Below are 11060 nucleotides of genomic sequence, written 5' to 3'. Positions count from 1 at the left end.
TTCAGGAAAGAAGAGGAATGGAGGAACCCTCAGGAAAACAGTATTTGTGTGTAAATAATAGGAACTCAAGTACAGTCCAGAACAATAATGGGAAAGACGTGAAGACGAGGCATGTGCAAACAGGTTTAGATGTGATGTGTGACAAAAGAGTGTAAGCGAAACTGAAGGAAAGGGTTTAGAAGACTGTAGTGAGAGCAGCCATTTTACTGAGATGGTAGCCCTGAGAAAGGGACATCATGTTTTTATGTTTTGTCCTGTTTAAATTCAGGTTTCTCTTTTTCTCAATACTTACATTCCTGTCTACAAGCCTGCCTCCTGTTCTTGGGTCCTCCTCATGTCATTCCTGAAACTTCCTACTTTTTTAAGTTCTCCAAAAAATCCACTTCACAACAAAACTTCACAACACAATGGTATTTTTTTTCAGTAACTAACAAACAGGTGACCCACAAAAAATTTGTCATCTGTGAGCAGATGATATTCGTAAGAAAAATGTGCTTCTCATTTTCATATGTGATTGTGCATCACAAGCAGCGGCTCATGCAGAATAGTTGCACTTCTCTGATCCACAGACCGACCCCCACAGTGTCAAGATGACATGCATTTCATGTTAAGCACTTAATGTGCTGAGTCTCTCCTTCAGACAGAATAATGGCCTTATCAAAAACTCACTTGACATGTAGTTGAGGAAAAAAACCGACATTAATGCCATTTTTTCTGTCAGACTTAGAACAACGTGAGCAGCAGAACATGTGGAAGAAGCAGCAGCCAAGGCTTCAGGGTCTGCAGGTTGCAGTTAAAAAGAAGTGAGGTTTCTATTTGCAGAGATTTATGTCTTTCAATAAAATGTGACAGATACTGTCCTCTTGACTTCTCAATATGATACACAAAAATGCATATTTTGAATCAGCAATCAGGCTTTTATGTAAAATGTACTACTTTTTTTTTAAACAGGTGCTTGTTTTGTCCGTTTTTTCTTTTTTGTCATATTAAATTTAATAATCTGTCATAAAAGTTCATGTCAGTATTGGGAATTTCCCTTTCCATTGATTTTCAAAGTGTTCCCAGTGATCTTTTAATTTTGATGATGCTGTTTATAGCCAAAATCAAAAAACATGTTGTATAGGACATAGTTTCTGCAGAGCAACAGGAGTTCATGAGAAATTTGCCTCTGAGTTGTGGACAGAATTGTTGGTGCACCTGCTTTCTTTTCCCATCACCCATTTGTTTGCATGCTCTCCTCCTGGCTTACAGCCCCTCACTAGTTCTAGCTGACATTAATGGTGCAACAAAAATGGCGAGCAATATCGGAGGTATCCAGCTGTAAAGTTCTAAGCCAGATGTCTGAAGGCATACATGGGTCCGCAAGTGGATGCATTGGAATGGCGAGGAGCAGGGAGCTTGTGGCCTGCTGATGTAGGTTTCAAGTAACAACTACAAACTGTTTTCTACGGCGATTTCTCATTTGCTCCTGATTCACGATTTGAATAAAGAAATATTCAGAAATGCATTTCCAATTTGACAGGGGGAATTGAAAGTTTTTTTCTTGCTGTATGCTTTAGTAAAAATTGGGTTTGGTAAATCATTAATTAATTGAATTAAAATCATGTATCACAATGCATCTGTGAGAACCAATGAACAAAACTTTAAAAAGTTTGTCCTTCAAAGAGGCACCAGATAGGGGTGTCCTGTCCACCGTCCCCCTCTCTCTTTGATTTATTTATTTATTGAACCTCTAGTGGCAGCCATAAGACAAAAGAAAACCATAGAAGGAATCAAAACAAGAAACATCCATCATAAAATCAGTCTTTATGCAGATGATGTATTACTTTTCCTCCAAAATTCACAATCTTCATTCTCCAGAGGACTGACAGTTATTGACGCATTTTCATCCATTATCATTCCAGTACTCCATTAACTGGATTGAATCAGTGCCATTTTCACTCAATTGTGATTTAAAGCCAACTTTAAATAAGCCATTATACTCCTCCAGTCTATCAGATTTAGTGCAATTAAATTTTGTGCCATTATTTAAAAATATTCAGGACAATCTAATGCAATGGGTTATCCTGCCCATATCACTCACAGAAATGCAATTTTGGTCTTAAATCTTTTTTATATGTCTTCCATCATGAGAAAAATGCCACAAGAATATATTAAAAAATACCAAAAAAACATTTTCCTTTCTTTAAGAACGTGCTGATTTAAAAACAAAATCCAAAATTTTAAATTAAACCAAGGTATTTTGTACTCAATTTAGAAAAACAACAGTTTGTGTCTTTTATTGTATTAACTAAACGTATGTTAAAAAACAACATTGATGTAGCTCCTAACACATTTGTACCCATGTAGCGATTTTACATTCTTTAATTATCAGTCCTGTCCTCTGTTGCCATGTCAGAAGGAAACGCCCTGTCAGTGCAAATATTTAGTTGTCCAAAATGGCTCAGTTTGAGAGCTGATATTAAAGTCTCCTAAATCCAAAGGCTAAAGGAAGAGCCTACTGTTTACCATCTGTCAAAGCAGCCTGGTTTGCTCTATGCAGGGAAATAATTGATGAGTGCAGCGTGCAGCATGAGGGCAGCCACTTGGTCAACAGCATATAAGCAACCCTCTTGATTGTTCCTTGTCAGATACTTCAACTGCAACCATGTAACTCTGCACAGCTGTCTTCTTCCTCTCTCCCCCTGCAGTGTTGAATCTTCTAAAAAACCACAAAAAAACGCTTTCTTTGTTGCCATTTCTTCTGGAACTAATGAGTGGATGTCTTCCAGTGAGCTTTGGTGTTCATTCTAAAATGATGAAATTAAAGGTGGCATTTGTTTTCTGTTATGGAAGTGCCATGACCTCGCCTGAACTTTGGTGATGATGCATACATTGTAGTTACACAGTGACAGCAGGCCAGCTGCTGCCTCTTTCCCAGAACAGAGGGAGTGTGATATCCCAAATCAGCCTTCGACTGCTGTGTCCTTGTATCGAATCAAAAGGACATTCCAGGAACTGAACAGACATATAGACACATGATTGTCCTTGCTGAATGGGAATACATCATCTCAATGTTTTGTTCCCTGCAGGAGATGTTATCTTGGACAGTGTTACTCTTGCTAAGGTGTTACATAACTGACAGACCACAAAAGCCTGACCGTTATATGTTGTGTTTCTGAAAAATGATCTCTAATAATTATGCCATGTTCTGGGAAGGTTTAATCTCTCCAGATTGTACATTGGAGCTTGATTAGGTTAATTGGACTCGAGCTTGGCCTGTTTTTCTCATTACAAATTTGTTGTTGCGAGCGGAAAATGGAAAGGTTGCTACTAGTTGCATCTTGTTTGTCATATCACAAAAGCAGGCAGTGACCTTTAACACGTCACATTCAGGTGTGCTCAATTAGCGGGCAGAAGATGAAGCCCTCCGAGGAGAACAAGGGCATGTTGAATCACTTCACAGAAAACATATTTAGTAGCGGTAAATAGGAGTAGCATTTGCTCTCAATTTAACTCAATTTCCCATCTTGTGCTCATGCACTAATTTAGTCCCAGGTGTTGGGAGCTAAGTGAAATTGCTAGGCGTTTTGTTTCCATATGCAAAGGTTTTTGTGAATAAGCTTTTGTTGTTTTAGTAGCTCCGGGAGAGCATTCTCCCCAGTGGCTAATTAAGACATTTAGAGCTGCGGATAACACCTTAACTTGACACGAGATTTAATTTCCAATCAGACATTCAGCGTGGGTCCAGTCTGCGCTAGCTCTCAATGAATGGGAGATCAGGTATTTACCATGATATTTTTGCTTTATTGCATACATCTGTCCAATTAGCAAGTCTCTTGGCACCAACTCGTGTATGTTCTGAATATTTCATCTTCTGAGAGTCATTTGCGGGATCTTCATTTTGTTATTAACTCAACACTGTTACTCATATACTTAAATTGTCTTTGTTGGCTGCTTATTCCTTCCTTGTCATCCATTGAACTGTAACTCAGCAGCTTAATTAAAGACAACACAAGAGCAGCTCAGGTCAAACACGATGTCCAACTGCATAAGGGTAAAAGATACCAAGGGGCATTGTACCATGGTCTGGGTGAATACTCAATTCTGATTGGCTGCTGGGTGTGGATTTAAAAGTGATAATGGACAGTAATATTATACAAAAAAAGAGTTCCGGTCACATAGCTTAAATGTTCTATATCACTACGCTGGCTTCTTTGAAACAAACTTTTGCGTCATCGTCTGGACAAAAACAAGCGGTAAGAGCTGAACTTTCTCTCTGGACTGATGCTTTATTTAACCTGTCGTGACGATCAGCATGTTTTCTATGGAAAGTCGAGGTTGGTGCCAGCTCAGTCATTACCATGACAACCCGAAAGTGATTCAAACCGGAAAAATAACAAGAACAAACTAAAAATGGATAGAATGTTGTTGTTGTTTGTTTGTAAGTGACCATAGTATAAGCGGGATAACAGTGTCCATTATTAGGAATTAACAGACTTTACAAAAGCAACCATCCAATGGGGAGTGGAGGACGGTTCATGTGTCCGTGCCATCTTTTTATTTCTGATAATGGACACTTCATCGGGCATTATCCCTTATATAGTGTCCAGTTTCTGGACATGTAGGGCTTATAACAGTTCAAGGAGAAGATCAGCATGAATCTGAGATTATACCGAAATTGAAAATATTTTAACATTTAAAACACTGCACATGTATTATCAGTTTTTGAAAAGAATAATGGCAGAGACCAAGAAAAAATGTATATCATCAACTGAGTTAATGTGATGTTTTCATCGTTTAAAGTGACTGAAGAAATTTTGTAAGAAATAAAGCTTTTCTAATTAACTTTTTTATTTTAATGCCAAAACACCTGTTTTGATACCACATCACAAATTGGAACGGTGAAGGTTTTCATCTTATTCGTTAGCAATCTTTGTGTAGCTTTGTTGTCGCATTCTGCGTTCTATTCAGTAAGTATGCGACAAAAAGTCATAGTTATAAATGTATGCTTTTTAAAGTTTCAGCACATTTCTTTAAATGTCATTTTCTCGAGTTTTGCAGTTTTATGAAAGTCTATAGTTCATTGTTGTGGTTTTCGCTAGTTATCTCTGCGAAATCCATTTCAAAGCTGCTAAAACATCAAGCTGATCCCACAATTCTCAGCGTTGTGGGTGGACACTCACTGAAACATTTCTCTGTTGCATTGCTGATCTTGGATAATTCCAGTGAAATAGGTGAAATTCTCAAAGGCTCTTTAACAAAGTGTAGTAATTAGATACACTAAAAAACAACAACTATGAAACAGCTTATTTGTTAGAGATATAATTCACAGCAATCTGCTAAATTTGCAGCACAGCTGCTAAAACCGGACTTCAAAGCTCACCTGTTTTGAGTGTTGTGGTGTTCAAATCCCACTTTTTAAAGTGCAGTTCGCAGAAAACTGATACAGGTCACCTTCTGTTTTCAATGGGGGTGAAATAATTAATTTTAACAACAATTTGATTGATATCATAATTTGTGGTTGTTGATACGGTTCATAGTCGATATTGCTTCATTTTGAACAATCCGATTAACTGACCTTAAATCGATCCAAAACATCTTTTCCCAGAACTTCAACCAGTGTGACTCACGGTGTAATCAGACTTGACACATTTGATCCGCTTAAAGTGAACCAGAGTTGCCCCCTAAAATGTGAAAAAATTTTCAGTCTGAATACACCTCAGTAGACCCTGGTCCGGGACCAGGAACCGCCACCTCCCATCTTTTGAGTTGGTCTCGGTTTCTAATAGTACTGAGCTTCAGTTTGCTCTAAGATTCCTCAATCTGAATATAATCCGTCCTCGGAGTGCAACATCTGAACTAAAATGGCCCATAGCCAGTCGTCACGTGATCTAAACACGGTAGGAATGTAGCAACAGATCAGTCACAGACAAATGTAAAGCAACCATCTTCATGTTATCAAAGGGAAAGGGCCCAACTGTTTATTTGTTGGAACACTTTTTATATGCCTTTCTGTGTCGTATTGTGCGGCAGGTGCTGTTATGACATCATCCTAAAAACTACCTTAACAGAATTCTGTCAAAAAAATATCATAACAGCACAAGGATGAGACACATCAACTCGTTGAAATGTGGTTGGATGAATGAAATCTCATTAAAACAACTTTAACGTGATACACATTGGTTCTCACTGTTTTTCCAACAATCTAAATGTCATAAACACTTATCAGTGTACCTTCTTAGACGTGTTCTTGCCAGTAACCACCTTGCAGCAGGCCTCCACCGGACCAAAATAGTGAGTAAAAAGTGTTGAGCCTGACGTTGATACAGATGTTCAAAATTGGTCAGCAAAAAATTTAAGGTTTAAATGAACTAACCCTGACAAGGACTGCAAAGCGCAGGACTTCCATATTTCTGTCTCCAGTTGCTTTGCTCTGCCCTCACAATTCCTGACCAATGAGTGAAGAGACACGTGGTTTTGTTTACTAGCTTTGGTTCAAATCAGGAAACGCCGGCATTCTGAATACAGGCCAAATCCAAAGTTCAGGACTTGCGGGACAATTTAAGATTTTCCCAGTCTTAATACACCCTCAGAGATAAATACCTGTGTACTGAACAGTGCAGGTGAAGTTTTCCAGATTCTTTGTGTTTCTTGCAAGATAATCGAGTGTAAATTAAATCTGTGTACAAACAAACAAGTAATCAATGGCAAGTCCATTCACATTGTAGTTTCAGAAATTTCAGCTCATTGATATTTTTCCACATCAAAATTATACAAACTTAAGATTGTTAGAACATTCACCTACACTGTATGGCCACATGTCTACAAAAATTCAGTGTTTTTACACATTGGACTGGAGTGATCATTTTTTGCTGCCATCATTGTGTTTTCCACTGTGATGCATTTTGACGTTTTAGAGTTAAATAAACCTACCATGTCTCAATCCAAATGGTGTTTCTCAGTTATAAATATCATCTGTATACTTTTTTATTTTAGAAACGATGTAATAATGGTAAAGGTTGATTCAATTAACAACTTTTCTCAAACAAATCGATCTGGTTGGATAACTCGTTTCATCGATTAATTGTTATGCCACTAGTATGAGTAAAGTTGCAGCAGCTGTGGGAAGGAAATATCTCCTTTAGCGGTCGAATGGGAAGAAGCCTCTGACTGAAGACTCTCTGTTGTTTTGGGAATGAGGTGTAAAGAGGATGTTCAAGGTTATCCATGGCGTTCTTCTTCTTACATATTTTCGTTCTATTGACAGTCTGCTCCAGAGCAGAACAGAGCCAGCGTTTTTCTTTGGTTTGTTTAGCCGCATCCAATCATTTGCTGCAATCTTACTGCCCCAGCAATTGCCCTCAAAAATATACTTGTAATAGATACGAAGGAAAAATCAATTTGGTGCCAACATTGAAGGACTTGAACTCACAATCTGCTTGTCCCGTCATAAAAACAGCATCACTGCTGTCGCTCAGATGCTTACCGTTTTACACATGGATCCTTTTACTGTTTGCCACACATCTATCATGTCATTTTAATCATACACTTCAATAGGCTCCTCTCTCCTTTGCTCACTACTATTCCTTCCTTTGGTTGTCAGTATTTGTGCATGCAGTTCCATGCAAAGACCTATCACAGTAAAACTGTTCTTCACAACAAATGTGACCTTTTTTGAGAGCTAGTTACGACAGTTCTTTCATTTCCGCACCTTCCTATGACTCTGCAATTGGTTGCCCCTTCTCAAACCATATCAACGTTTTATTTTTCCAAGGGACCAAGTCAGTTTTGACACTAACAATCAGCAGGAAAAAAAAGAAATAAAACCATATAACCCATTTTTTATTATATTCAACTTTTACTTCAAAAGCAGAAGAATGCAAATGAAGCATTTCTTCCTATGGCATCAAAAAATGTTACTTTTAAGATGATAAAATAAAGAATAAAGCATTTCACACGAAGGCTTTCAAAAAGCAATAAAATTATATGTGGAGAATGCCTTGAGAGAAAGTATCCCTCTAGAAATTGATGAGCCACATTTGGATGAGCACATGGCTCTCAGTGCCGCATTAAAAAACCTGCTGAGGCTTTGATGAAGCTGCATAGTGACTGGTGAACAGAGTAAATAACAGGTTATATTTCTGTCGCCTCTGGTTGGCACAGTTTTAGTCCTGTTGTGATTTATATTAGCAATTAAAATTAAACTGTGGTCCTATGTGGGATGTAAGAGAGTGTGTGGGCTCTATGTCGCAGACCTTCAACTGAAATAGGAGGCTGTCAGCAAATTATGTCAAGCAAAATTTTTTCACTGTCAGAAAACCTTATTCAAATGAATAAAATGTGATATTATCACAGAAACCTTTATTTTGACAGCAATCCTTCCTGAAAAAGTCAGAAAGAAAAAAGTCTAAAAAATGCTTTTCACTTAGATTTACTGCAGGAGGATTTGTGGCTGAAGCAATATAAAATGGAAAGAAAAAAACAGGACAAAGAAAGATCTCAAGGACATGCTGTGAAAAAAAATAATAACAGGCACGTGTTCATTTTTTTCCCTTTTGCTTTCTCTCGCTGAAGTGAACCCTTCGACCTGTCAGTCTTACTTTAAACCTCTTAACAATTTTGTCTTGAATTCAAATTGGACATAGCAAAGGACAGGTTCACATTTTACTTGAGCCATACAATTGTGCTTTTATCTCTACTGGAAATCATTTATTCATTGGTTTATCTTAAAACTAAATAAGGTGCATGTAAAATGGTGCATTGAAGTGTCATGTTAGATCTGGAATGAAAAACAGTGTCTGTTTTTCTCCTTGAGTAATTATTCTGTTCAAATAGCACATATTTCTCTCCAGGCAAAGAGTGCTTGGGTTGAATGGATGCTGCCACTGCATAATGGTCCTCAGACGTTTGTTTCCTTGGCAACGTGGGGAGGGCATGCGGAGAGGGAGGTATAAAAACACTGCCAGCTCCTCTCTGAGTCTTACTCTGAGTTAAGTGCAGTCACTGTCATCACAGAGAACCTTAGACAGTCAGTGTCCTCTCGCCACTTGCTGGATCAGCTTTACAAGTTCGAGAATGATGCGGCCAAAAGACTTAGGTCACGGCTCCGGTACCAAGACTTTCCTGGATGCCATGCAGGGTGGCAAAGTCCATCTTGCACGCTTCATCTTGGACGCCTTAGACGGGCGTATCATCAATTCCAAGACAGAAAACAGCCGCACACTGCTCATGTGTGCCGCCTGCCTTCAAGATCCCGGAACAAGAGCCAAGTTCATCCGGCTGCTGCTGGAGAAAGGGGCAGATGTCAACTGTCAGGATGAGGACGGCCGCACAGCCCTCAGCCATGCCTGTGAGATGGGTCACCTGGATGTGGTCAAACTTCTTGTGCAGTTCAATGCTGATCCAGACGTCTCTGATGCTTGGGGTAACAGCGCTCTAATGTATGCTGCCTTCTCTGGACACAGCCAGGTTCTGGAGTTCCTGATCAGGGCTTTCAAAAGACTGGGATTGAGGCTGGACAGAACCAATAACGCGGGACACTCAGCCATTGAGGTGGCCAACTTTTTTGGACACAATCAGTGTGTACAGATTTTAAACTTTCCTTGCAGGAAGTTTAGCAGAGATGATCCACTTGTTGATTTCAGCGCTGCTGTTGAAGGAGAAACCCGTTTACCCAACAAGCTCCCTAGGCATGTCTTGGAGAGGTTCTCCAAACCACTGACAAATGAGGACAAGCTGCCAAGTGTATTTCAAAGACAGATGAAAATTGGAGATGGCAGTGGACTGTGGAGCCGATTCAGATGTCCCAGAAGCCAATCTCAAGAGGACAATCATGACCATAGTTGGGATTTGTCTCCTCAGCTTGAGAAGAGCCAGAATGAGGGGGATCACGCCATTCTCTTTACTGCCAAACAGCTGCAAAACCGCCAGTTTAGAGAGCTGAGGGGGCAGAAAATCCCAAACTCTTTTCCTGAGCCAAAGCAAAAAGATGTCAGCCAGGATGCTAAGCTCCCAGAGCAAGTACCTGAATGTTTCCCTCACTGGGGAAAAGCAAAGTCATTTAACCTGGACATTGTGAGCAGCAGAAAGCAGTCCTATCAGGGTGATGTGCGTGACATGAGCCTGTCAGCCAGCAAATTGAAGAGAGCCTCGCTCCAGGATGAGCGATGCCTGATAAACAAGATGGACTGTCAAGGGAACACTCGGGGCCTGACAAATGACTGCAACAAAACTATCCCAGTGCCAAAACCTGTTTTAAACAGCAAGGGTCAGCCAGTGAAAGCCCTCCATACAAATGTCAAATCACAGAACACTGAGGCCGGTGACACGGCTCCGTCAAACAGAAAAGAGCAGCAGAAGAGGGGGAGCCTTGGCTCGACTACAAGACACAACAAGCTGCTTTCCGCCAGGGCAGAGATGGAGGCACAGAAGATCCCGAACCAGACAGCAGGGTTCGTGGGCCTGGGGACCCGGCTGCTGCGCCGGTTTACTGCACCAGATTTCATGAGGATGGTGTTAGACTGTTCATCTGCCTCCACAAAAGGCAGAGGTCAGATGTCTCGCTCTGATACCTTCCCTCTTTCCCACACACAGCAGCAGGTGAACAGTCAGCCGAGCGCTGACAGCATCAGCGTTGTGAAATGTGAGTTTGAGAGCTACTCATCTCAGTACACCCTTGATTAAGTTCAGGACCCGACAGCAGACAATGTTGTTAATGTTATTACTTTTGTTTATAAAATTGCAGTTTGTGTGCTTGGTCGGCTTTGTTGCTCTCTGTTTATCTATTTATAAGATTAACAAATTTAAATACTTCTTCAATTCTTGTTTTATATCGATGAGTTCTACATTTAAAATCCTTAAATGTCACCAAATCAGTCTGTCTAATTAATAAAATATCATTTTAAACACATACAAGATTCATATTCCCTGGAAGCTTTTAATATTGCTCCTATGTCTTCAAAATAAACTGTATTTTGCTCAAGATATTCATTGTGTATTAATGCAAAACATCAAATAAAGACAATTAAAAAAGCATTTGGGGTTGTATTTGTGTGAATAATTAAAAATATATGTATAAA

The 11060-nt window shown here is 39.5% G+C and overlaps 1 protein-coding gene across 1 annotated transcript; it reads left to right on the top strand.

Moving 5' to 3' along the window:
- The first annotated feature begins 8325 nt into the window (after positions 1-8325).
- ankrd63 (ankyrin repeat domain 63) lies at positions 8326-11016 on the top strand. Its single transcript, XM_004082613.4, has one exon. The coding sequence runs from the start codon at positions 9058-9060 to the stop codon at positions 10663-10665; it is 1608 nt and encodes a 535-aa protein (XP_004082661.1). The 5' UTR covers positions 8326-9057; the 3' UTR covers positions 10666-11016.
- The last annotated feature ends 44 nt before the right edge of the window (positions 11017-11060 follow it).

This window comes from Oryzias latipes, chromosome 22 (assembly GCF_002234675.1).
Source record: "Oryzias latipes chromosome 22, ASM223467v1".
NCBI classification, from domain to species: Eukaryota; Metazoa; Chordata; class Actinopteri; order Beloniformes; family Adrianichthyidae; genus Oryzias; species Oryzias latipes.
The sequence above is the reverse complement of the archived record's forward strand: the minus strand, read 5'-3'. Positions and strand labels throughout refer to the sequence as shown.